The sequence below is a fragment of the Antennarius striatus genome, chromosome 16, assembly GCF_040054535.1.
Source record: "Antennarius striatus isolate MH-2024 chromosome 16, ASM4005453v1, whole genome shotgun sequence".
NCBI classification, from domain to species: domain Eukaryota; kingdom Metazoa; phylum Chordata; class Actinopteri; order Lophiiformes; family Antennariidae; genus Antennarius; species Antennarius striatus.
This window is the reverse complement of record NC_090791.1, coordinates 11,955,405-11,982,837: the sequence shown is the minus strand read 5'-3', so window position 1 is coordinate 11,982,837 and position 27,433 is coordinate 11,955,405. Positions and strand designations below refer to the sequence as shown.

The 27,433-nt window shown below is 43.2% G+C and overlaps 1 protein-coding gene across 1 annotated transcript; it reads left to right on the top strand.

The window, feature by feature from the left end:
• The first annotated feature begins 8,168 nt into the window (after positions 1 to 8,168).
• LOC137609501 (axin-2-like) lies at positions 8,169 to 23,332 on the top strand. The gene is made up of 11 exons (XM_068336561.1): positions 8,169 to 8,433; positions 9,700 to 10,633; positions 12,265 to 12,396; positions 14,380 to 14,482; positions 16,352 to 16,492; positions 16,680 to 17,212; positions 17,311 to 17,487; positions 17,603 to 17,818; positions 17,975 to 18,109; positions 18,827 to 18,994; positions 21,726 to 23,332. The coding sequence occupies exons 2-11, from the start codon at positions 9,825 to 9,827 to the stop codon at positions 21,850 to 21,852; spliced, it is 2,541 nt and encodes an 846-aa protein (XP_068192662.1). The 5' UTR covers positions 8,169 to 8,433; positions 9,700 to 9,824; the 3' UTR covers positions 21,853 to 23,332.
• The last annotated feature ends 4,101 nt before the right edge of the window (positions 23,333 to 27,433 follow it).

Here is a 27,433-nt window from a genome sequence, read left to right as displayed (position 1 = left end):
GTTAATTGTTTGAACCTCTGGCCAAACACTACAGTCCTTGGACTCACTGATTCTGCTTCCTCTACCACTTTGTGTTAGATGGCTCCACTCAAACCCACGCTTAATGGCTCAGACACTGGAGTCCATGACGGCAGCCATGTCTCCAAGTCTCCTCCAATGTCTCCAGAGTTTGGAGGCTTTCTGCTGATTATAACATTCAGTGGGCCATGGAGGGACTTCATAATGAGCCCCCGACCATTGGTGTTTTGTGTCTCTGGTAGTTGAGGAATGCATGGGATTGAATACTGATAATTTCAAAAGAGTCCATGTTTTTCTTTGAAGTTTTGAGGAATTATTACATTCCAAAATCAAATTTGGTTTCAGAGCCCCCTGCATTTGCTTTCATTGGAATTGCTTTCCTTTAACACCCACATCTCATGCATTTCGATGTGTTCCCATTGTCCGTGACCTGTCCTGCTGTCTCCAAACGAAACACTATACCCCTCTCTATGTTTATTTGATGTGCTGATTCCGCTGCCTGGGCAGAGAGGGAGAAAGCAGAAACAAAAAAAGCGAGAGGAAAGTAGAGACGACTGTCAGACCGACATCTGAGAAACAGGAATTTAGTCTTTCAGCAAAAAGTCTGTAAAATCTGTTATTTCTGGAGAACGCACGAAAGGGATACTTACCTATTGCAACATAGCATATCATATGCAGTGCACGTATTTGTTTACATGTAAGGCAAAATATGGGCCATTTTTGCCATGTATTAAGTTTCTAAAAACAAAAACTTTAGAAACTTATAGCCCATAAGTGTTTGTCTTTTGAAAGTCTTTATCTTGATCCTATCATTTGTGCAAATCAGCCTAAGGGTAATGTTACTTCTATTTCAAGGTTTCGGTTTTGCCTGGAAACCATCAGCGCCAGGTGAGACAACGGATGATAAATATCAGGGGTGCATCTTTTTCACTGTTTGTCTCCAAGTTCAGGATGAACCGTCCTCAAGCTATGGTCTGAAAGTTTTTTACATCACATTTACTATTTCATTTGTCTTCTGTTTTGACATTCTAAATTATGTATGTCTGAGGCGACCATCAGATGTCTGGTCTTTATCGGGTGTTGTTTCCTGATACATCTACCTCCTCCCGATAGCAACTAAAGGAAAACAAAATTTTCTAGACAGATACAGCTTGCTTCTGTCACACAAATCCATTCGAGAAGCTAGACTGGAGAAGTAGTTTCCAATACTGTCGCTGTCGGTTAAAGCACATTAATTCATAAAGATACAGTAGAATTGGAGCCTAATTTTTAGCTGACTGACACCCAAACTGGCACCAGCTATAACCTCTCCTGTAATCTGTGTTATTACTCCAACATAGCTTCTCTAATTGATTGTCTGCCACCAAAATAAACCTCCATAATTGTGCTTGTGTAAATAGAAGCCCTGAATGTCATTTCCACACAGCTGACGTGGCCCCATTAACAATCAAAGCCGTTGCTTCCTCCCAGCTATCGCTGCATTGGGCAGTGGACTGTTGGGTGACAACACAAAGGGAACTCTGGGAGTCTCCACGGATTCCGTTCATCTTCCATAGTCTTGCTTCATGCTAGTACTCACTGCTACTGTATGATAGAATGCATATTCATGTGGAATCAAGGTTGCGTGATATAACTGTAAAAAAAAAATTTAAATTGCACATTGAGAAAGATAAAAACTGATCATGACAATGAGTCAGAACTGTAGAGCAACTGGAAGCTGGTGGAAGAAGACTTGTAACCTCAGATTTCATTCCTGTAGGAAGTTATCTGAGGACATGAATTTAAAGACCAACAGTAGTTTCTAATCAACTATAGAAAATTTGGTTCTGGGTCATTTGGTGCTTCTTTTCCCTACCTCTTAAAGTCACACATGTGACTGTGTGTGCACTTGTGACAGGCATTTGGGATTGACTGTACTGTATATCCACATGTGATTGACAAAGTCATTGTACATGTGTGTGTTTGGTGTTCTGCCACAGGAGCTTTTTATAGTGTTGTATTCTGAGTCAGACCCTAGGAGGCCTGTGTTTGGCTGCTATATGCTGCTTGCATAAATAAACCTGTTTATCACCAACACTTCTCTCACACACTGATGTCTTCCATCATGTTTTCTGCTCTCTGCCTTTGTCTCACTTCCCAGCTTGTATCATACTTCTGTTTGTTGATTCGGTATTTATGGAAGTGATTTTTCCTTTTTTCCGCAGCCTGTCACTCAAATGCAACACAAGCTAAGAAAAGGATATGCAGCGACATGATTTGAAAGCAAGTGGGTTGGAAGCTGTACAGCATCAGTGAAGGAGGAAAAGCAGGGTTGTTGCTCTTTATATGTGATTATGGTGTGAATTTAGCGTTTGGGCTGATGGAACAGACAGAGGAGCCTACGTTCAAGACAAGATGCCGTTCATTGGTATCTCATCTCACTATTTCTTGTATTAATATTCACAAAATTTTGCACCATTGCATCCATCAACCATCCTCTAAGGTAGATGCTGGGCTGTTTTTTCACTCTTTCTTAAATTTATCCTTTCGTAGTAGTGACTTAACATAAAATTACACCAAAACAAAAATTTGCTCTTTAATCACTCCAAACACACTAAAAATATTTACACTATTAATAAGTTATCTTTCAACATAATCCCTTAAATTCTGTTTGACTAAGGTATGCTGTAAATGTCATTTATTCCAAATGACATTTTCATGATTTCCTGCATTTTCATTGAAATCACCCCCTCTCCCCCACTGCAGAATCACAATCTCCTAATAGGAAGCAAGAAAAAAGATAAAAATCCATCTTCTATTGTATGGGCAAACAAGTTAATCACCTTACTAGTCTGGCAACCCTGCACTCCGGAATCAGGGAAGAGGAGAAGATGGGGTTAATGTCAAGGATTAACGATGAGCGAAGGAGCCCCGGGTTCAGGTTAAGACTGATTCAGAGACGGATTGCTGTCCTGTCAAGCATGGCAGAGCAGGGACGTCCGGCTTGTGAAGTGTCTGCACGGTGCTTCAAGTGCGACCAGCAGAGGAAATGAAAGTCATTACTGTCAGTGTGGAGTGAGCTTCATGGCCCAAACGGGATTAGACAGTGCATCCGACATTGTTTCTATACATTAGTAGACTTAAAAGTCAAGCGCAAAATGGGATTAAAATGAGGGGAAAAAACCAATAAATAATCTTCAACAGCCCCCTTTCTCATTTTTCCCCTTTTTTTATTTTCTCACCACTTTCCTTCGCTACCAATTCCCTACCTTTCTCATGTTTCATTCTTTCTTCATGCTCTTTCTTCCTTTCGCCTGTCTCGCTGCCTTTTCTGTTCCTCTGACACATCTATCTTTCCCCATTCCATCTTTCACACACTCATTCTCATCATCAAAATGCACAGGTAGGCGCAGACTCCCACTCACGCTTTACATTCTCCGTTTTTAAAAAAAAAACCATCCTTCTGGGGCCAATTGGCACTTGAAATCCAGCTTCATTCCCCTCAAACTGAACCCTTTCAAAAACAAACCCTCCCACTGCTCGCACTTTTTTTTTCCTCCTAGTCTTCTTTCAAAACAGCCCCATAACAAACTGGCAAATTGTTGCCCTTCCTTAACTTTTAAGGGTATTATGCACCATGTCCAACTTCAAAGCTTGTCTTAACTCCACACTTTAATTGTATCTTCCCCAGCTCTGCATGCCATTTGATTCTGCTGACAACAGCATTTCTCTCTCCGTTCTCCTCCATCCTCCTCCTGTCCTCCTCTGCCTCTGTTTGGTCCCACTCATGTTGTATTTTGACCCCCTGCATCCCCCACCACCACCGCCGCCGCCGCCACAGCTCCTCTCATCAGCTCCTTGCTCCCTTCAGAGGCCATTGTCCCTGTTGTCACCTACTTTGAAGAGGTAGCCTCCATTTCCTCTCTCAGCAGTCGGTTGTTGCCCGGGGTGTGTACACACCAAACAAACTTGAAACAGTAACCTCTTGTCCTACATTGGCTGTCTCCTGCTCTCTTTATCTGCTCTCTCTCTCCCGCCCCATCTGTGTGAGCCGACTTCCTCCTCATGGTGCTGGTTGATAATTGCCATAAGCTTCCCTCTTGGTTTCAATTTCCATTGTCCTCCCTCAAATTCTTGACTCTGGCTTGAGATAAAGGGATGAGCACTTCAAAGGGGTCTGCAAAGAGTTTAACCCCAAACCAAAAGGAACGGCACACAATACTGTAATTGAGAGCAATTACTGATCACAGAGCGACAGTAGGGACAGGACAGCACGGGTGGATGCAAGGACTCACTCCACCATTTTATGACTTCAACTGCGGTGGCCTGTAGTAGTTACAACAGGCCGAAGCAGCTCAGGAAACCATATAAAAACCATCATAAAAACCTCTGGTAGTTAGATCAGTTAGTTGTTAGGTTTTATTTATCTGATTTAGTACATGCAAAAAAAAATCCAGATTAAAATCCTGATGGGGCCAACGTCTGATTTGAGTGACCCTCCACCTCTATTTATAGACCTCTTTGTAGTCAGGCTGAATTTGACCTGTCCCTGTAATAATATCTGCCCAAACAGGAAGACAGCTACACCCCATAACCTCTACCCCTGAAGCTTTCTTTCAAGAATCTTTTTATAGGGCCAGGAGCCAAGGACACCTCCTGTCTCAAGTCAGTCACATACCTTGGGTCAGTCTCTGAGGGGCAGCAGGAAATACCCATCCTATGGGGACCTCCCATGAACCATAGAGGGGGTTGACATTAAATGAGGACCCAACTGGCCCCTGATGCTGGCAGGAGGTTCACACTATTGTCATGGTGATGAGTTCAACCCCTGTGTTTGCTGTCGGAGGTCAGCGTTAGCCCTCTAGTGTTAACAAAGGCTGACATTGTTGGGGCAGTGCTTGGTATATTAGCCAGATGACCTTCATTCCTACAGAGAGACCTGGAACATGTAGATGAGCTTTAATGAGATTAAAGAATGTTATTGCAGATGTTTTTTGTTTTATTCTGAGTCAGTGCCTCGCATCTGACACGGGTCCAGATGTCATACATGCTATATATCACTGGTTTGCAACTGTTCTTGTCAGATGTTGCCACATAGCTCTTTACCCACTACTTTTAGCTGACTGGTTGTTTATGGTCTTCCCACTCCCAGTTGGCAATAACGTCACTGCGGCTCATCTTTTGGTGTGACAGTGAGTTTGATGTCGACACACACTGGGAGTGTTTTGTGAATGTGATCACAATGAAGTGGCCTTTGAATACTGTGTAATCTCTTTGTCATCATAGCCTCTTCAGGAGCAATTTCCTCTTTTATTAAGCTTGATGGGAAGTGAGGTATCAAGGGAGAAAGTTTCACAGAGTAGGCCGATCAAAGTGTCTGCTGTCTTTGTGCTGTACTTTCTGAAACTCTGTCCACTTAAAGGATGATGACACACAGACACGTTGTCTCTCATAGTTGCTGTTTTAAACACCAAAGAATACTTTTCTACAGCCAACTATGAACACTGTAAACACTGCCAGTTGATGTTAACGGGATGTAATAAAGAAAATGTAGCATCCAAAATATCAGCTACTTTCCATAGTCCACTCATGTGCATATTGACTGTTGGACTGTCACACGGCTCCTCACTTCTTTTCATGTCTACTCTACTGGTGTTTAGGAGAAAGCTGCATCATCAGAACAGCCGTGTGGAGTATGATCTACAATAAAATCCTTCTGGGAACTAATTCCCCCTGAGTACATATTTTAATCTGGTGTTTAGACCTGGTGTACACACACCATGCACCTTTATTGCCACTGGTGGGAGCTGTGGAGCGTTAACAGCACTGATGTGATTTCATTATGCAACATGTTTCATGCCAGGTGAAGTTCACACCGCAGTTGAAAGTGACCCAATTCAGATTCTTCTCAACTGTGATATTATTGTGTTCTTGATTGTTTGTTGTCATCTGTCAGTGACTCACATCTGATGTCACTGTAAATACATGATGCTTGATGCTATAACAGAAAAGAAAAGAAAAAAAAGAAGCGGGCTTTTATGCAGGCATTTATTTCTTAAACTTTTGTGTGATAACAGTTGTGTTGTGACATTAATCCGCTTTTTAGGCTGAGGGCAAAAAGGCAAAACCAGATTTGACTCAGTCATTTTTTTTAAATTGAAATTTATGTCACCCTGGTGTCGTTACTACCATCTCAAATGTTTGACCATTATTACTTCATTGATGACTTGTAAGTCATCAGCAATATGAACTTGCTGAGAGGAGAAAAGGTGCGAATTCTGATCTGAATCTTTACACTACTGTTACGTTAATAAGAATCAGAAATTTATCTAATTTAGGATCACACATGAAAGCTTATAATCATGTTACAAACCACCCTGTTAAATTCTGATTTGTTTTTTAGTTCAGAGCAGATTCAGCGATCTTTAAGCTTCGCATTCATAATTAATTAGGTGATTGGTATATGCCATTAACGTGAATAGATCTGATGTCTGAAAGGGTAGATATGTATTCATTGACGCATTTTGTAGAAGTCATCCCCATCACAAAAACATCGTGTTTATGAGAGAAACCACAGCATTCAAACCAGTGGATGAGCTGGTACTGAATGTCCACAACACTTTTTACATCCACCTTCAAATCCAAAAGCTGTTGAGTCGATCCACTGGACGTTAAGAACGTCTTCCTTAACGTCCAGTGGATCGACTCAACAGCTTTTGGATAACCATGACCTGGAGGACTGAGAACCTACACAGACATCCACCTTCAAAGTAATGATGTATTGTAATTGTCAGTGTTGTCTTGTCCGTCCGTTAGTATGTCCACAAAATATCTTCGCAACCATTGCAGATAGAACGATTAAACAAAAAGCACATTACTCGCACGGCAAAGGGGATGAAAATGAGATGATGACCTTGAACATGAGAAAACAAAGTCAAGGTCAAATTTAAACTTTTGTACACTCAGGAACTGGATAAGATAGAAAGTTGAGGGGGAAGGCCAGTGTGCTAGTGCTTTGATCAATGACAGATCAGAGCACTAGCTTTGATCTTTGACCTATGCAAGTACGTCAGGGTCAAATTTAGAATTCAGGGGTGTCGTGGGATATTGCAGTCTGTGACTGCCTTGTTTGGTACTGCTGGTGCTAGATGTATACAAAACCACTAATTCAGATCTGATCATTTGTAATCATGTTGCATGCCATAATTCAGAGCGACACATTTGAAAAGATCAAATGTTAGTGTTCACACAGTCCTTAAATCATATTTATGCAAGATGCAGACCAGAAAAAGTCTGAATCGAGTTAATTCAGGCTGGCAATGTGAGTGTCGCCAAAGTGCCATAAATCCCAAGTGAAAAGATCGATTGTGATTAGTGCTGTTCACATTGTCTGCAAAAAAACAATAAAAAAAAGACATCTGGATCACATATGGGTAAAAAAAAAATGAATAAGGGTCACTTTGTCCTTCGGTGTGAAGCCTAAATGATGTACTGCATGTCAAAAGTGAGTGTGACTTTTATTTAAAATCCACTAAAGTAGAAAACTTTTGTGTACCTTAGATTTTCTTGAAATCTTTTAATCCTTCAGGAGTGACTAAATAATTTCCAAATTGTGCCCTAAATGGGTTATAATCATAGTTTCACCACTGGGATGTGTCTTATTGTGTGACAGAAATTCAAATGAGGATATGAACGTCCTGTTTGATACGGGCTACAGGTTGGTACACGCTTTGTGTATCCTCGGGATTCCAACGGATTCATGTCAAAAACTATGCGGGTCTTGAAAAGATCGCCGCGTCTTTTAAAGTTTATGTAGCAACAGAGGGATTGTAGCGATAATGCTATTGGGGCGGCAGATCAGTTACTTCTGACGCTCCAAAGCCTCGGGGAGTTGGCTCAAGATTGCTTGTCTTTGATAAGGTCCTCAATGTCTAGCTAAAACTTGGTGATCTGGTAATAACGTTTTAAAACGTGGTAAAAAGTGCGCGGGTGGGGAAAAATCGTCAGCAATCTTTAATATATGTTCGTTTGAGATTGACTGTAACGAATGTGGAGAGATACGCCTTTGTTTTGTATTTTTTTCGCGGGTTTCAAGCTGTATTTGTTGTTATGCAGCTGTCGGGACCCGGCAGTGGGTTCCTGACTTTGAAGTGCGCTGCTTCAGCCTGTCGGCTCAGTTGGTGTTGGAGTCGCCTGCAGGAGAGACCCACAGTGCGGCATGGCAGCCTGAAACCATAGGGAGGAGAAAAGGAGGAGGGAGAAAAGCGCTATTTTTCCCCTCTCGAGTGCATTTTTCTCTCCGTCAAACCGACTCTAACCTGTACGAACTGCATTTGGACGTGTCTTCCAGACGAGGACTGTGGATTATACGTGCTTTTTGGGATAAAAAAAAAAAACCGTGGAATTTAATTTGAGGAGAGAACTCGTGGATCGATGGTAAGTTACTGGAGTGTGTGCCTCCTCAAACTGGCCCCCATTGGAGCTCCCTTTGAAGTGCTGTTGACTCGCCTTTGAAGTAATGATCCCGGGGAAATCGGCTGCTTTTCTCGTGAATTAAGACCACAAAAACGCGTGGAAAGGTTTTTACATCATTCGCTTCATTTATTTTTTCGAAGTTTGTGTGACTCCATATTTAAAGTTAAAGTACAGAATCTGAAGTAGTGGTTGTTTCTTTTTGAAGAATTCCCCACACACACACACACACACACACACGCAAGATCTGAGACTTTAGTGTACTTGGGAAGCCTTGCTTCTTCTTTTTCTTTTTTGCTTTACCTGTAAGAAAACTTTAAGACAAGACAAACTTGTTTTAAAATGTTAAGAAGATTTTGATGTTTAATACATAGTAAGTTTCTTATTCCTGCAGTAGTAACTCCTGGTGGTGGTGATATTTTTCTGCTCACATGTTGAACTCTTGAACACTATAACCGTGTGTCAGGGAGACAAAGTGACATTTGTAATGCTACAAGGTGTAAAACCGAACACTACTGATCCCATCTAACAGTATTAATGATAACTCACATAGCTGGTATTTCTACACTCTTAATAATGGACAGTGACCGAAACGCGGCACAGGCAGCGGGTTAATAACTCTTATTAAGTATGTTGGTCACGTTTTTCGATCTCCTCGAGTTTGTTCCACCGGATCGGTGTCCTACAGGTACTCACGGGGAGACTCTATTTTGACGTAATTTAACCACTCACGATGAGACGCAGGGAGAAAGTTCCAGGATCACAATATTCTGCATTCTGCAGCAGTCATCCAGCCTTCAGCCCTGACAACAAGTGTGATGGATCAGAACGCGTTATTAGATCCGTGGCCGCGCGTAACGCTCTGCGTAAAGCTCTTCCAAAGTATTAATGACTTATTGATGGTTTGGGGGAGCACACCCCGCATGACAAACCTGCGATTTCTACTTTTTCGTGTTGCGATCGAACGGAAGAATCCCTGATTGATCTCAGGCGTCGCTTGGGTGGTTTTTCCCGCAGACTTGTGCTGTTAAATTAATTTGCGTCCAGGTTTCAGGCAGAGAGATGAAGGAACGCTGTTTATGTCATCCATCCGCAGTGTTTTCTCAGGTTTTTGTGAACTCGCCTGTCTTCTGTAGAAGTCAGTCGGGGTCTGAAAAGACTTACTGCGTCTCTTCCCCTTTGAAGTTGGGGCGGATCTGGTTTTGATTAGATCAATACTTTGTGTTTCAGAGAGAAGACGGCAGCCCGAGAGAAGCCCCCCCTCCCCTCCTGCTGACATAAGAGAGTGAGGAGATTTCACTAGAGCTTAGAGGAGGAGGAGGCAAACAACACACAGCTCTCTCTCCTTCAGAGCCATGAGCCGGGTGCTTATGGACCATATCGCCAGTAGTTTCAGAGAAGATGCTCCTCGACCCCCAGTGCCGGGGGAGGAGGGCGAGGCGCCCTGCTACCCCGGCAAACTCACAATGATGAAACCCTTGGAACCCCCTAAATCAGTTGTGCTTGGCTCCCCTGGCTCCTCAACAAGGAGAAATGAGGATGGTCTTGGGGAGCCAGAGGGGAGTGCCTCCCCGGATTCACCCCTTTCCCGGTGGACAAAGTCTTTACACTCTCTCCTTGGGGACCAGGACGGTGCTCTTCTTTTTCGGACATTCCTGGAGCGAGAGAAATGTGTCGATGCTTTAGACTTCTGGTTCGCCTGCAATGGCTTCAGGCAAATGGACCTCAAGGATACCAAAACGCAGAGAGTTGCCAAAGCGATTTACAAGCGCTACATCGAAAATAACAGCATTGTCGCCAAACTGCTCAAGCCAGCGACCAAAACCTTCATACGGGATAATATCAAGAAGCAACACATAGACTCAGCAATGTTCGACCAGGCACAGACTGAGATCCAAACTGACATGGAGGAGAACGCGTACCAGATGTTTCTAACCTCTGACATTTACCTTGAGTACGTGAGGACTGGGGGGGAAAACCCAAACCATGTCAACTCAAACGGGTTTGGTGACCTGAAAGTTGTATGTGGATACTTGCCCACGCTTAATGAAGAGGAGGAGTGGAGTTGTGATTTCAAAGCCAAGGCGTTGGTTGGACTGTCACTGAAGGCTCCGAGTGCGACTGTGTCCATTAGGGCAACGGAGATGATGGAAAGAGGATACAGGTATGACTACAACACCTTTTAAACTATACTGAAGGGACATTCAAACATTGTCAGTCTAAAAATTGCAATTAAAATATTTCTGTCTCAGTCAGTTCATGGGTTCTTACAACTAAGGAGAAATATCTCTTTTTTTTACTCCCTGGGTTTCTGATATTTCCTGTCCAGTCACAGCCCTCTGCTGGCACCTGCCCGGGTTTCAGGAGCTTTGAAATAGTTCAGCCGAACGAGGGAATCGTTTTCCGGGGAAAAGTTAACATGGCTCTGGCCCCAACTAGAAAATAATAGATGATGGCATTACTATTCTTTGCCTCCTCTGGTAGCACACCATCCTTAAGCTTTTGGCAGAGGTTAAAAACTATAACAGGTCTACTACAGTTGGCACTTTGCAGTTTGTTTTTGATGCTCATTGTGGACTTTTTCTGGCTTGCCTTTGGTCAAGAGTTGGTGTATACTAAAAAATATATAACTAACCAAAAATGGCTAAGCTTTGACAAGGTGCACATAGATCTTGTCATGCACAATACGTATGACAGGGTAAGCAAAGTGCTAGCTACCTGTTGTGATATTTATGCATGTTTGATAGTGGATGAGTCTTTCCAGACCTGTAAAACTAGTTGCCCAAAAAGAGAGTTGGGTCTCCTCTTAACATGAACCCATGACTCCTTTCCCACCTTGCACTCCCTTTGTCACTCTCCAGATTCAAAATGCGGAATGCATTCCTTCCAATCTGTTTGACTCTTGTCATTGCATCTGCATTTACAGTACAAAATCAACATTTCCCCACACCAAGCCTCTCACTGTCTTCCTCTATTCTTGTTGGCATCAATTCTTCTCTGATTCCCTCCTTTGCAGCTCCCCCCTGCCTTCTCTACTTTTATCCTGTTTTTTCTTTTGAAATCTCCAGGATGGGGACTAAGAGGCATGCTTTTGGAGTGAAAATGAGGGGAAAGGAAGCGGAAAGGAAAGACAGAGAGAGGGGGTACCTCATGAAAGAAAGGGTGGGAGTATAGGGATAAAGGACGGGGTGAGAGAGAGACTGAGAGGGAAGAATGCAAGGCCAGCTGTGGTAAATACCTGGCTCTTTGCAAGCCCCTCTGAAGGTCAGACTGGAGTTGGGGGGCCTGCCGGTTCACTCCCTCCTTGTGAAGACCCTCTGTTTTTCCTCTTTCCTTCTGACCTACAGTCATGCTTCCGCTCGGTACTGTTTTTTTCCCCCCTTTGTCACTCCCCTCTTTTCTCCTCCTCCCGTAACATGGCAAGAATGCATGCACAGCAGGGGACGAACACTGAGGGAGTTTGAATGAGAGAAATGGAAAGAGAGAAATTACAGGCTATTTAAGAAAGCATAAATGGAGCATATGATAAAACCACAGCTTTCCCAGAGCAGACGATTGTGAGTGGGGTAGGTCCTGGCCCCTACATTGGCAGTCATTACTACTCAGAAAAGGGACTGTTTATTGTTGAAGGCAGATAAGTTCATTTTGAAAGATGCACTTCAATTTAATGACTCAATGTTCCTTGAAACCTCTAAAGATGCAATCACTTCTGATTGTGAAACAAAATGTTGTCCACCTGTTGGATGCAAATTTATAGCATTTCATGTATTAACCTGATGTCGTTTGTAACCTTAGGTCATGTAAGAGAGGAGACTCATTCGACCCTTGCCATGTGGGCTCTCTTGCCCCTGTCAGCAGCACCAATGACAGCGAGGTATCCAGTGACGCCTTGACCGATGATGCTATGTCTGTGACTGACAGCAGTGTGTAAGTGAAGATTAACCAAACATGAGTTTGTGTGTCATGTGAGAGACAATGTCAGCACATGGGGGTGTTCCAGGAATGTCGCTTGATGTTCTGTAGAAAGATTAAGTGACAATTTTCTTCAGCTGTTTGCTGAAAGAACCATTTGCTGTAGTGGAAATATTAGTGATTTTTGCCCCTTGAAAACATACATTCATTAGAACAGCTAGGATGTGGTGTAGATTAGAACCAGGCTTCACCCTTCAATGCTCAAACAAGTCTTTTCTAACTTTTTTTTTGTGAAATGTACAGTTTGGGGTATAAATGGATGCTTTGCTTAAAGTGCCTCATTTGAAAATGTTGGAAGCTGGTTTCCGGAAATTGGAAAAAGAAGTGAAAAATGCCTTGAGGGTATTTGCAACCATGTCTGGTCTTCTCAACAGTTAGCCATTTTTCTTCTCTGACTGATTTCAAGAAATACTAAAACTGTTGTTGATTGATTATCAACGGTGTCATTAAGCAAGGAATTGTGCTATTTCTGTGCTGAAAGGATTCCCATCAGTGTTGTCTCTGTCCACATGTGGTTTGTTCTTATCTGCGTACGTGCCTTGGGTCTCATTCTTCAACAGGATTACTTGGTGTAATCACATGTCTGGAGTGACAAGGTGCTATGAAATCATTGCGTGGTACACAGCTCAAGGCCAAGAGCGCTTCGGTCAGCTAGTTTCTGGAAAGACAAAGACAAAAATCTTTTTGTAGAGTTTAACATGTGAGGCGTGAAGGCCTGTGTGATGACATTATGTCACTGAGGCAGTGAGGTTCTCCATGATCGGGGTAAAGATCCATGGAGATTGAGAAGATTGAGATAGTTATGTTCCAGCGGATAAATATGTCAACTATAAAGAGTTTTATGACAGGGAGTCCTCTGCTGTTGCATATCTCTAGATGACTCATGCTTCAAAGAGACCGGGGCCCATATAAGTCCTATTTTGTCCCTGTTGTACCTTGCCCGGTGCTGTGGCAAAGCCCTAGATGCAGGAACATGACCACCTCCACCCCCCAATTCCTGCCCACTGTGGCCTTGATCAGAATATCGGCTTCTCGTTAGGTCAGTTAAAAAAACTCATAAACATTTGAATCTCATTTACAGATAAAGAAAAGAATAGGAAAGGGAAAAGGCAACAGGGGAGGAGGCGGTTGGGTGGGAAGAGAAAGAGAGTGGTGGAGGGAGGGATTTTTGGTTATATCTTATTTATGGATTTGCTTGGACGCTGGGGAATGCAGCTGCGCAGACTTCAAACATTACCTTATCTTACAAACCAGCCTTTTGATGTGCGGAGATCAGAGGCTGGCTGCGGCAACGCTTGCCAAATGAAGATTGGAGGGTGGGTGGGGGGTTTGCTTATGCGCATGACTGTGGCATTTCAAAGCAAAAGTGGAAAAGTGCTCCTCAGTTAGGCTAGGTCACCAGGAAGCCACTGTTTAACATGAAGAAAAAAAAGATTCTCTTTGTCACTGTCAAGTGCTGCATTTTGAAGTGTGAGCATTTCTGTTAGTTGTGTGATTTAATTTTGAAGTCAATCATGCATTCAGTCCCTTGCATAGATTTAACCAGGTTAACTAAACCCGTGGGTCCTGTGCTGCGCTGCCACTCGAATAGATCTATGAAGGTAATGCTTACAGTGCCATCAGTTCAGCATAAGTTAGCAGGGGAATGCCGGTGGCGATAGAGCGGCGTGCCCTGTGACTGCACAGTGTGTTTTATGTAGTTTTTAAATGGAAATGACCAGCAGGGTTCTCAGTACTGCATCGGAAGAAACAGAATCTCTGATCAGTCTGCTCTAGACGCAAACAAGACTGTAAATACTGGGATATATAATAATTAGAACTATTTTTTTTGCTTTAACAGTATCTGATCGACTGACAGGCTCCTTCACAAACGTCTGTTTGGTCTTGAATGATCTCTCTGATTTGGTGGTTGACCTGTGTTCTCTGTCTTCACCCTAGAGATGGCATTCCTCCGTATAAACTGGGCTCCAAGAAACACCTACAGAGAGAGATGCAACGTAACATGAGGATGAACAGCCAAGTTGCTCTCCCTGCTTTCCCTGTAAGTACGCGCGCAGGCGCACGCACACACACACACACACACACAGACACACACACACACTGACATGTTCAGAAGTCTTTTTGAACCTGAGTCCCACATTGTAATTTCCATAACACCCTCTGTTCCGGGTCTCTCTTGGTTCTATGAATAGTAACCACACAGACTGTATTCAGCATTCTCAGTTCAATGGTAGCAGCAACGATCTGAAGAGCGAATTTAAAAAAAAAAAATCCAGCCTCCTACTCACACCTATGCACGCATGCATGAGCACACATACAAACACAAGCCCCCTCCCTACCTTTGGTGTCACCTACACCCCCATTAGGGTTCCTTGAAGTCTGCGGGAGACAGGGGAAGTCTCTAAGCTGTTTATCGCCCAGCGCTCGGAACATGCCAGGGTTTTTCTTCCCTTTCCGATGCTGTAAATATTGAGAATAGGGAGAGATGAGGAAGATCTCTGCAGCTTTATCCCGAGGGCTCTGAAATCAGCCCGTTTCCCAACAAAAACACAAAAGATATTCACACACGAACAGAGTGCTTTGATCCAAGGATGAGTGGTGCAAATACACTGCGAAGTGACAACTTCCAACAGAGCTGGCCCCATTTTTCCCCAACAGCTCCACCCTGTTACATGCACATGTATCTCTATATTTCCATCTATCTCTATATCTCTATCTGTCTATATATATACAATATAAAATATGTATGTACACACAATATGTGGAAACACACCCAGTATGTAAAAGGAAAGGGTTTAGGAAGAGTTCTGTGTCAACTGAGTTCTCAGTGGGTCAGGGAGGTGTTGCCTTCTGGGTTATGAAAAAATGACTTCAGGTTGAGAGAAGAGTAGGAAAGGAGGTCCTAAACAGAGATAGGGGAATAACTTTGGAGAAGTAGCAGTTACAGAGGATTAAACTTGATGTAACCCCATTAAAAAAAACAAAAACTATTAGACATGCAGCAAGTGTTGCCACAGATTGGTTCTCACTAGTCTTCTCTCCACTGTCCTCCTTTCACTTTATTTTTTGCTTTTATTCATGTTTTTGTTTCCCATTTGATTTTTGGCAATGGCTGCCATTCCCATGGTGCACCAGCCCTAGGCTCCATCAGACGGCACCTCTTTTTTCACTCCTTTTTATCCCCTTCATCCTGACTACAAAGGGATGGGAGAAACAAAAAAAGAAGAAAAATCAAGAAAGCCCTAGTGCAAAAATGCAAATAATTTAAGATATGTGTGGGTACAGACACACACACACACACACACACACATTCTTATACTGTCACCATACTGTACCTCAAAGGTGCCCGGTGTGTGACATGGGGGGAATAAATTACTGCAACCTGTCTGATCTTCCTGCCCTTATTGGCACCTTTATCTCTTTTGTCCACCCCCTCTGTCCCTTAATTTTCCCTTTGCCTGCCCTCCTGTGATTACACATCTCTGCATCTCAACTTCTCCTATTTTCTTAATCCCTCATCCTTTCCTCCCTGGAGTTCTTTTCCGATATGTGGCTTTTATTCTGAGATGTAAAGCCATTGCTCCCCATCTATCTATCCCTCCATCCCTCCCTCCACCGTCCTATTCCCCCCACTGTGTGTTTGATATTTGGCGAGGAAGCCTTTGAAGTGAGCTGACTTTAAAGAGGTCTGCTGATGATGACAGAAGCAAACAGCCGAGGCCTAGCCCAACATGACCATGCACCAGGCCCACCATGCCTCCTATGGTAGAACAGCTGGTGGAGACCAGTTCATAAATGTAGATGAGTGAAAGGACAAGGATGTGTAGATGTCTTTGCAGAAGTTGGGCAAGGCTTGGTTTTGGTCATGGAGGGGATGCCAACAACTAACCTTTCTCTTTCTTCCTCCAAGCGTACTCGCCGCCCTCCTAAGGAGATGGTCCCAATGGAACCAGCAGAGTTTGCAGCTCAGCTCATCTCCCGCCTTGAGAGCCTGAAGAGAAAGCAGGACACTATTAACTCTCTGGAGGAGAGACTGCAGCAAATTCAGGAGGTCTGTTCAAGATTTATTTACTTGAAAAGTCAATGTTGAACTCGAAATGAATAGTGAGCATGGCTGTCTCTGCTCCTCCTATCATCTGTGTGGACATCCGTACAGAATTCATCCATTTAATTATGATATTGGGTAGAAATTTTTTGGTTTATTCCTTAGTTTCTTAGATTTTGTATTTTCTTATCAGGAGGAGGAAAGAGAAGACCCAGAAATCATTGCAAGCGCTCCCCAGCTCTCTCCTCACCCCTTGACCCTCCTTCCTGGCTCGTCTGATGAGGACCCCCAGGCGATCCTGGACGATCACCTCTCCCGCGTTCTGAAGACCCCGGGCTGCCAATCCCCCTCTGTCATCCGCCAATCACCGCGGTCCAGCTCCCCAGAACACAAACCCTTGATGCATGGAGGCTTTGGGATCAAGGCCCTGATAAGGACAGGACCATCCAATTCTTGTGTCTCTAGTACTGACCAAGGGGCCACCACTCTAGCCTTGGGCCCCAACAGGACACTAGTAAGCAGGCAGAGCACGAAACACATCCACCACCACTACATCCACCATCATGCCAGTCCCAAGACTAAGGAGCAGATTGAACGGGAGGCAGCGCTCAGAGTGCATGGCCTGTGCTCCAGCAGTGGCGAGGGTCAGCCCTGCCAGCCTTACCAGCGCAGCCGCAGTCTGGGCAGAGATATATGTGGCGCCGTCTCAACGGATAGTAGTATGGGGTCAGTACTGAGCTCTTCTTCGATTCATGTCCTGCTTATTTACAAGTTTCTCATTTTTTTAGATTACATTTTTAAAACCAATTCTCCTCTTTTCGTAGGCGTTCCAGCTCCCTGTCCCGGCGTGTTTGTCGCACAGGAGCAGAGGAAGGCGCAGCAGAGGGATGTATGGATGACTGTGGGCCTGTACAACTGCCCAGCGACACAACAGACCCCACCCAGAATGTGTTGCAGTGGATTCTGGAAAGCAAACGGCAAAGCAGGCATAAGTTTCACAAGTGAGCAAGTGTTTTTGTGTTTTTGCACCAGTTCTACGTTTTATTTTAGCCCAAAGTGTTCTAATTTTGTGGTTGTTGTTAATCTGTATCATCTTATTTTCTTTGTCCCTTGCAGCAACCAGAGCACCAAGAAATCCTTTGGAGGTTCCTCTGGCCAGACACACACATGGGGTGGTGGTGGAAGCTGTGGCCACCTCCGCAGCCACCAGCCAGCCCAGCCATTCATCCAGGACCCAGCCATGCCTCCCCTGCCTCCTCCCAACACTCTGGCCCAGCTGGAGGAGGCCTGCCGCAGACTTGAGGAGGTCTCCACCAAGAGCACCAAGCAGAGGTACACAAAGTAGAAAGGCAGTTGGTGGGTTTTAGCTTTAGTGTTTCCAGCAATGCCTGATCTGAAATGTACTGATGTCCCCCCAGTGTCACTGAAGGAAATTTCGCTTCGAATTATTGATCTACTCACGAGGTTCCTATCACGTCTCTTCCCTAGAAATTCAGTGTCCAGTCTTCAGCAAGAGAAGATCCACCTAGTGCCTGTCCTGGGTGAGGGTTCAGTCCCTCCATCTCTGGCCAATCCCAGCCCCGCTGGGCTCATCACCACCAGCCCTGGTCTCCAATCAGAAGAGTACGATGCCTCTAGGGTCCTGCCCTCCCTCTCCTCTTCTCCTCTCTGCTCCTCTTCCTCTTCTTCTCAGCCATAGTCTCCACCTTGCAGTGTACTTCTACTCTTTTTAACTCTTCCTAGCACACAGCCGTTGTAGGGAGACAGATGAATAGTCATGTGCAAACCTACGCAAATCACACATGTGTACACGCCCACGTGCCGTCACTCAAAAGAGAAGGTGACCCCCTTAGCAAAGTGAATTCTCAGCTTTGTATGCCTGGTGCTGGCTCTGTATGAGTCTTGTGTATGGATGCTGTGTGTGTGGAGTGTGTAGTCGCTGCACCACCTGACTGAGACATCCCTTTCATATATATATGTATCATTTTTATTGGCTGTCCTTCAGTGAGCTGGCAGTCGGCTGGGGCGAGCAGAGCTTAGGAAAGAGAGCTCCTCTGAAGTCGGCCTACAAAGCCTTGGATATAGCTGAAGGGGAATTGATAATGCCGTGCCCCTTCTCCATGTACCAACAACACACAAGTTCACACTAAGTGATGGCACTGGGTCACTCACTCAGAGTTACTCTTCAGTCAGTTTGCCACTGTATTTCTAGTCTAGTCTCCTGTACACAAAGCAATAGACTGTTAGTTAAGAAGCTTTGACTTATTTCTGTTTTTGAGTGTCATAAGGATTTCTTCTACATCTAACACTCCGTTTCTCTTCTTCTTTGTCTCTTTTCAGGATTAAAGAGTGTAAAAAGGGTGTAGGAAGTCACGGGATGTGCAGCAGTGAGACAGTGGTGACGTATTTCTTCTGTGGTGAGGAGATTCCTTACCGGAGAACCATGAAGAGCCACAGTCTCACTCTGGGCCACTTCAAGGAGCAGCTCCGCAAGAAGGGCAACTACAGGTGTGTAGATGGAAATTTAAATAAAGTTTTATGAGGGTGATCCCATGATGTAATCTGCACATTTGTTAGGGCATGATCGATGTTAATAAAACTGTTCATTTCATGGATTCATATCCCGTATCTTTGGAAGGCTGACTTTGTAGTATGTTCTTTTTAATGTCATCTAATTTGATGACTTTATGAGCCGTAACACCCTAGCTGCACCGTCTAGTGGTAAATGTATATTTAAATCATGTTCGGGACCCTTGTGACCTCACATTTTATGTCTTGTCAGTGTTTGTTTCTATGCATGCTTTGAGTCAGAATCAGGACTCTGTGTGTTTTTGGGGAGGGGTGGAGGGTATGCATTGAAAGGAAAGGACAAGAGCGAAGGAGGGTGGGTGTTGGCGGGGGTTAGTGGAAGAGTTTGAACTGCAGCATTTTGGGTCCCATCTGGTATTGATTTCCATGCTAAGGCACACTTAATACACATGGCTTTGAAGCCCCGGCCTCTTTCATTTCAACCAACAAAGACTCACACAAATGGCCAGCGTGCAAATTCTTCACTGATGCTATCAGGGGCTCCTTTTTTTGCCTGCCTTGGTGTGTGCGTGCGTGCGTACGTACGTACATGTGTGCACACATGAATGTGCTTGTTTTGAACATGTACAATGTTTACACATGTTGTAATCATTTTATGGATATTTTTGAAAGACAAATTGTGAAATGCCAGATCTGCTTGTTTGCAGTACTTCAGCCTCATTGTGTATTTGTGGAGAGGGATTTTTTTTTCTTTGATTGCCCCTTTTCCAACAGGCATTATAAGAATAAAACAGTTTAGATATGTATTGTTGTGGCTGCTCTATTCTCCCGGACAAGAATTGGTTGGGTGTTAATAATGATAGATATCAAACTGTGCAGAAAAAAACACCAAATAATGATGGGAAAATTTTCCCATATGTGAGCAGCGTGACAAGCACTTAGCTCCAAGTCCCTCCACACGTCTGTCCTCCCCCTTTTTTATTCTCTCTGGCTGCACTGTCTCAGTTCCTGTGTCATACCATCCACATTTTTTGGAAAGGGAGCCACACGGTGCTTTAATAGTAGCCAGAGAATGTGTGGAGTTGGGTCATTTCGACATGGCAGCAGTTCAACAAAGAACAGTATTGCTGGGCCCTGCCAGATGATATTGGTGCCAGATGTCGAGAGAGAGAGAGAGAGAGAGAGAGAGAGAGAGAGAGAGAGAGAGAGAGAGAGAGAGATTCTAGCCACATAAAACATGTTCCAGTGGAAATTCAGGCTCTGCCTCTCTCAGCAAAAAAAAAAAAAAAATCATGGTTCTTTGAAGATTTTTTTAACATCAGGCCTTTTTTTCTCCTTCCTCAAGATAGGAAAGAAGAATACAATTATAAGACATGTCTTATGCTCTTTCAAGTCGTCTTATTTTTCTACTTTGTCTCATTTACTCACAAGAGAGACCTCCTGTGCTCCGTCTAGTTGAAGCCTTCCTGTTTCAAACGAAGCTGCTTTTTATTAGTGACCACCCTCATGTGGATTAGCGCATGTGCACTCAGGCACCTTAGCGATGATTTCCTTATAAAGATTACAGCTCTGGTTTAAATGGTATTACATGTTCTGCCTCCTGTCTCATTAAAAACAAATGCTCACAAACATACCCGCATTCCAGTCGCCCCACACATGGAGCAAACCAATGCATTTTTCCATTACATAGTTAATGAGTGAATTCTGAGACCCCGCCCCCGTCCCAACACATGCACTCCTGCTGGTTTCTCTTCCTCTAACATGAGGATGGGGGGGGGGGGGTTGCATCATTAAGGCCCCAGTGAAGTCATTGCTGACGAGAAACCCATCTCCTTGGATTTTTTTTTTTTTGACACACACACACACACACACACACACACACACACACACACACACACACAGTCCTGCCTTTCCTATAGTCTTCATGCAATCGACACTGGTAAGGGACATGCTGTACCTCCAGTTTGTCTCTTCTTTTCTTTGGTGAAATGGGAGCGAGGAGTGAGTGAAAGTGGACGCATGAGTCCCCAAATGTGTCTTAAGAGTCGGGAGGACCGACTAGGCAGACTAGTAGGCACCCAAAATTTCAGCCTTTGTCAAAGAGCCCCTTCATTTGCACACTGGCCTAATTGGCCCCTGTTAGCAAGGGCAAAACTTAAAACAACACGCTGGAGAAAAATGAAAGGCAGAAGGAGTGGTGGTGGGGGGGTGAAGACAGACAGAAAGATATAGTGAGTGCTTTATTTTAGGCGGAGCCATTTAAACGGTAGGTTCTGGATGTTCGTGAGGCTTGGTGTCTGAACCGGTAGGGCGAAGGGGCAACAAACTAACTGACCTTTACCCTCTTTCTTTTTGGGTGTTGGAGTGGACTGGCCCTTGTAGAGGTGCCAGTTCACCTCCTGAGCACTGTCAATGTGCCCTTGAGCAAGGCACCGTACCCCAACAAGTTGCTCATTAGGCACGACACAACGCGGCTAACTGCCGCTTTACCATCACCCTCTCCTTCTTTGCATGCCTACAGGTCCCCTTGGGTGTGTGTGTGCACAGAAAAGAATTTTTTCCACTTTTTAAAAAAAATCTATTTCCTTACAGGGATAGATAAAGTATGTTTCTTCTCCTTCTAGGTTAAGGAGCATCGGCTATCATCATCATACTTGTTGTGTATGACTATCTTCCTCGGGTGTAACCCTCTTGTCTCCCTCTGTTGCAGATACTACTTCAAGAAAGCCAGCGATGAGTTTGAGTGCGGCGCCGTGTTTGAGGAGGTGTCCGACGACTGCTCTTCGTTGCCCACCTATGAGGGCAAAATCCTGGGCAAGGTGGAGAGGATGGAGTGAGGACCTGTGCGCATTGTGGATTACGCCTCCATGGATGTAATTCCAGCACATGCTCAGAGACACACACACACACAAAAGCTTGTGTCCATAGGCTGAAAAGACTGGATATGGAAGGAATGTTGACGAGACGCGACAAGATGAATGATTCAGAGGAAAAAGTACAGGAGACAAAATGATTACTATCACGTGAACAGCCTGCCTTCAACTGAAGAAATTAAAGGATTGTGTATTGCTGGACTGCAAAATGTCTATGTATCCAGTAGAGGAAATCCTAGAGACTCCAGGTGAATGACCACTCATCAAAGAAGCAAGGCAATGGGTTCAAATGTGAGACTGACAACCTGCCTACGGGAACACTCTAGATCGCCGCTAATATGTATATGCAGACAGACATGTACATTGCATTGTATTGTGATGCTCGTATTGCTGTGTTTAGATTTCTATTGCTATTTATTGGAAATATTCCCGCCCCCATTCCTGTTATTCTTCCATGGACAAGCTGCTTGGAGTTGGAAAAGCCTCTACCAATTTTCCACCTCTATGAATTCCCTCCTCCCTTCCATGCAAAAGAAATGTGTTTTATTCATTTTCTGTTCCTCATATTGAACTTAAAACTTCAAAAATACCTCTTCAAAAACTTCACTCCTGTTCCTGGAGATTTTGCGGGACTATTCTAATATCTTGTCTCGAAGAGCTTACTGCTGAAGCTTTGAGAACGCCTGTCACTTAAAATTTTGATAATATATATTTACTACTGCAGTACTATTTGTGGCTGTGTCCCCACCTGCTTGAAGGGACCCTGAGTGTGCTATGAAAAAAGGAACAATTAATGTTCTATTATTGTTTAAATTCCCCTGCTGGGATTGTTTCTAGCTATATTCTTGGTCTGTCGCATCTTAGTGCCTTTTTCAGTGGCGCAGGCATCGCCCAAATAGCCTACGTACTCACCTAGAGGAAACAACCCTGTCCTCGATATCCCAAAATGTCTTGACTTCAATTTTAAAGATTACCAACTGAAAACTCTATAATGTGTTCCCCAACATGCTTACATATGTGATTGTGTGACAGTTGTATTTGAGTAGGGTTACTGTGTGTGTATTTGAATCCTGCACTATGAGCTGCAGATGAATATGATGGTGGTGATGTACACTATGTCCATAGTGTTTCAGTTGAGTACAGTAGCTGTGTCTACATGGATTCTTGCCGTGTTTTACCCTATTTTCAGGGTCCAATTACTCCCTTGGTTCTTACAAGGGGCCTTATGTTGAAAAGATATTTTTATGCCTTTTCGTATGTTCCATCATGTTTATATTTTATAATATTTTTCATGGCTTCCTTGGCTCCACTTGTAAACTGTAAATTATGCGTTCTATAGAGCTCAGTTGAAAAGATGCCTTGGTACTTTAATTATTGTAATTATGAAGAGATGTAGCCTTTATTAAAATGTTCTATTTTTCAAATTAGCAAATGACTTCCTCTGGTTTTGTGTGTGTCTTTTGATGGGTCGTATTGTGTATTTTCCTGTCTCTAATTAGGATGGTAGTGTGTGTGTATGTGTAAGGGCATGGGAGTTGGGGGGGGGGACTTCAGTTCACACTTCCTACTGTGAAGAATCCAACTGTGGATCCAGTGAGAAATCTCTCCCAGATTTGCATCCATTATCAGCCCTTAATTCAAGATGTTATAAATTAAAATATGCAGCATTAATTTGAACACCAGAGCCTCTTAGTGTTTTATTGTAAGGAGAGAAAGATGAGTGAGTGAGCGGTAATGAGACACTCTTGCTATTTTCATGATTACTGTAACCTTTTCATGAACTCTGTGGCAGTCTGTCTGGGGCAATCTCATTTCCTACTGGACATCATACTCTTGGAAAAACAGGTCACAGCTAAAATACACACTGACAAAAATCTGAATTAACTGTTCTCTCTCCTTTAAAACCCTTTTTCTAATTTACACCAACTCCGATCCTCAAAGTATAAATGAGCAGGTTTGACCACACAATGCAATGATCTAATTTGTGTCACAGCGAGGAGATTACTGTAATTGTTTTTTCTTTGCACACACACACACTGACAGATTTACTCAGATCTACATCATGCCAGTTTTGGTAATACAGTGCACCCTCATTACTCACAGTTAATGCGTTCCAGGAACCACACATGAATGATGAATTCCGTGATAGAGCGACAAACTATCTTATTTACGGTAATTTAAATGTGAACCCTCCCCTTACTGATATTAAATCTCTTTTTATCTGTATTACCTTTTCCCACATTCTTACCGACTGTTTAAAGCACTTTTGTGTCTTGTAGAAGTTTATTGCGTTCCAAGACTCAAGGAACATATCGCCGTTCCGAATGCCTTCAGCCAATAGAATGCACATACGGTATCATGTGATTACCTACTAAAAATCCGTGATGAGGTGAAGTTGCAAGTGTTGATGCGCGAGGGCGCACTGTACTACAAAATCCCTTGAATCTGGATAACTATTCCTGATGTAAATGTCAAATTAAACAGTTTTCCTCAATGATAAACAATCAATCTTTGGCCTGAACTCCCACACATACAGTGAGACCGAGGTTGTGATATCTACCTTCCTCGTTTTTCACCTAATAATACCCAATACATGGTTGACTTTAATTTTTAATTATATTGACAAGCTTTGAGAAAGGCATTCCGTCCAACAATCTTGAAGGAAAAAATTTGTTCCAGAATCTGTTTCCATCCAACCATCTGTCCGTCCGTCCATCCGTCCGTCCATCTGTCCTTCCATCCGTTCTTCCATGAATGAGGAGTGAATGAATAATGGATCCAATGTAAAAGTGACTTTGAGTGTCCAGAAAAGTTCTATATAAATCTAATCCATTTATTGTTATTATTATTATTATTATTATTATTATTATCTGTCCATCCATTTTCTTGTACATGAATTGATCAGTTGTGTCATCTTCAGTTGCTTACCCACCTTGAGGATCATATATCTAAAGGAGTCTATCCCAGCCAGCTACAGAGTGTCACATCTCACCATAATGAGGCCTGTCCCAACCCCTTGCATCTAAATCTTCTTTTTCTTTTGGCTTTTCCCTTCAGGGGTCGCCACAGCAAATCAGTTGCCTCCATCTAACCCTGTCTACTGCATCCTCTTCTCTCACACCAACTACCTTCACATCCTCTTTCACTACATCTATAAACCTCCTCTTTGGTCTTCCTCTAGGCCTCCTGCCTGGCAGTTCAAGAATCAGCATCCTTCTACTAATATATTCACTATCTCTCCTCTGGACATGTCCAAACCATCTCAGTCTGGCCTCTCTGACTTTTTCTCCATCTGTTTACCTTTCAAAATAAACTGTAGACAGCAGATGAGAATGTAATTGATCACATAACCAAATATCTACAGTATAATTATTTTTTTGTAAAGGCTCAAAATCATCCAAAGAGCTATAATCTTAAATGTAAATATGAATGACTCAAACAGTAGAAAATGAGTGGCAGTGGATTTTAATACAATAGTAGCAAGTGGAAATTATGTAACTCAATAGTTGTTGCACAAAATGTAAATTTATGGAACAATGGAATATTCAAAATAAGCCTCTATAAAAAAAATGGTATTACCCACATCATAGTTTAATATCAAACCTCGAAACTTAAATCCCTCTGCGGTGTAAGATGTGTAAGATGTAAAGACAGCTAGAGCATCATATTGCATGCCCAGCTGCCCTATATGATATTAAATTCAATTTAAATATGTAATGGTTTATACCTTCACACACATCCACGATGATATCTTCACAGACATTTTTCCACCCTCTCCTTTTAAGTTTCATTGGCTAAGAGTGTTACTTATGCTGCCTTTCATATTGAAAGGGCATCATGATATTGTTAAAATACCATTTTCAGCCCTTTCATCAGCAAAGGTCAGTGCATACGCTTGAAGGCCATCCTTTGGACTCCTTAGAACTAAGAGGCTCTCACTTGGCGGCGCTCCACTGTGAGAAGACCTTCTGAACTGATCTTTGTGTGGAGGGCTATTTTAGATGGGGTCATCTTTTTGAAAAGTGCTCTCAGTTAGTTAGACTCTAGACTGCCATTCAAACAAGCAGATGCTTTTTGGATGCCATATTAACATCCAATTTTTTTTAAGGTTGCTAAAAAGTGCTTTGACACAGAGGAGGTTACTGCTGTCTATTAATAAGATTTCCTTGTTGAGAAAGGTCACAGTGCATTTTTTAACTGGCTCCATGTTCAGTATTGTGTTGTGTTGGAGCCCATCAGTGACTCTTTAAACCCTGATCAGAGGCAGTATAGGCAAACTTTGTTCAAGACTTTTGAATTTCTGCCAGTGACTATAATTTTTTTCCATTGAAGACTTAAGAAAGAAAATGTGAAATAAGCCTGAAAAATAAATTTAACTGACCAGAGCCTGAAACTGAGCTCAAGTCTAGAGCATGTCACATCCCTTGTGAGATGCACTCGGATACTCTGGAAAAACCTACTAAACCAACCTTGATGTTATTCCTGTCAAATTACCTTTAAATTTAAGCAATTCGGCCTGAATTTCAGTGCCCCAGTATCACCATAATCCCACAACAGGTTACTGTCATGTCCATACGTCCACATATTCCTGCCCTCAGGCCCTTGTCTTATGCAGTGAGCTCTGACAGCGATTTGAGTCACTGTCTGTTCACCACTTTAAGGAATCAACTGTGGCCGTTAATGAATTGGCAGGACTTTGTGCCAAGCCGCCATCGCAGCCCCCTCATGTCCACATCTCTGCCTGTTATTGCTTCCCTTGATGATATCCAACGTCTGTTACTTCTCCCACCAACATGAGGTGAGATCAAAGGCTCTGACTGTGAACAACGGCACACAGGAACAGGAAAATAGGAAGTGGAACCAGATTCACACAACAGTACTTTGATCAGTAGAGGCAAGGCTTTGACATCCATATGTAGTCATTACTGCTAACCACTTTTAAAATGGGATGTTGGAGCACAAAAGATGGGATGTTGACCACCTTCGAAGAATATCCAAACACATCAACAGAAATTTATTTTTCAGTCAGTTCAGAAAGTCTAATATATGAAAGACTTTATTACAAAAAGGCATGGGTTTAAAACACAACATCAGTCTACAACATCAAGCCAGCTGAGCATAAATGACATGGGAAAAGACTCACAGTCTGTCACCGCGAACCTCAGTCTAATTTAAATACACTCCAGTCATTCCACCAAATGGATTTAAGAGCGTAAGACCCCCAATTTTGAGTCCCGAACCCCTTCATTTGGGACCTGGATCAGTCATACAAGTTGTTCCACACAGGCATCGACCCAGACAGCCATGGGACTGTGGTCAGCCGGGGGGCCTCGACTGGATCCTGGCCAGGCGCCACAGCAGTTGCTGATCCCTCTACCATGTGACCAGTCACATGATTTTATGCTGCCTGATACTCCACTCTAACTAGAGAACCTGAACATATCCATCAAAAAATAAAATTCACAGAGCTTTTATTGCAGCTTATAAACAGTTCAAATGTAGGATTACGGAAACAGAGTAATGTCTTATTATTATTACTATAATT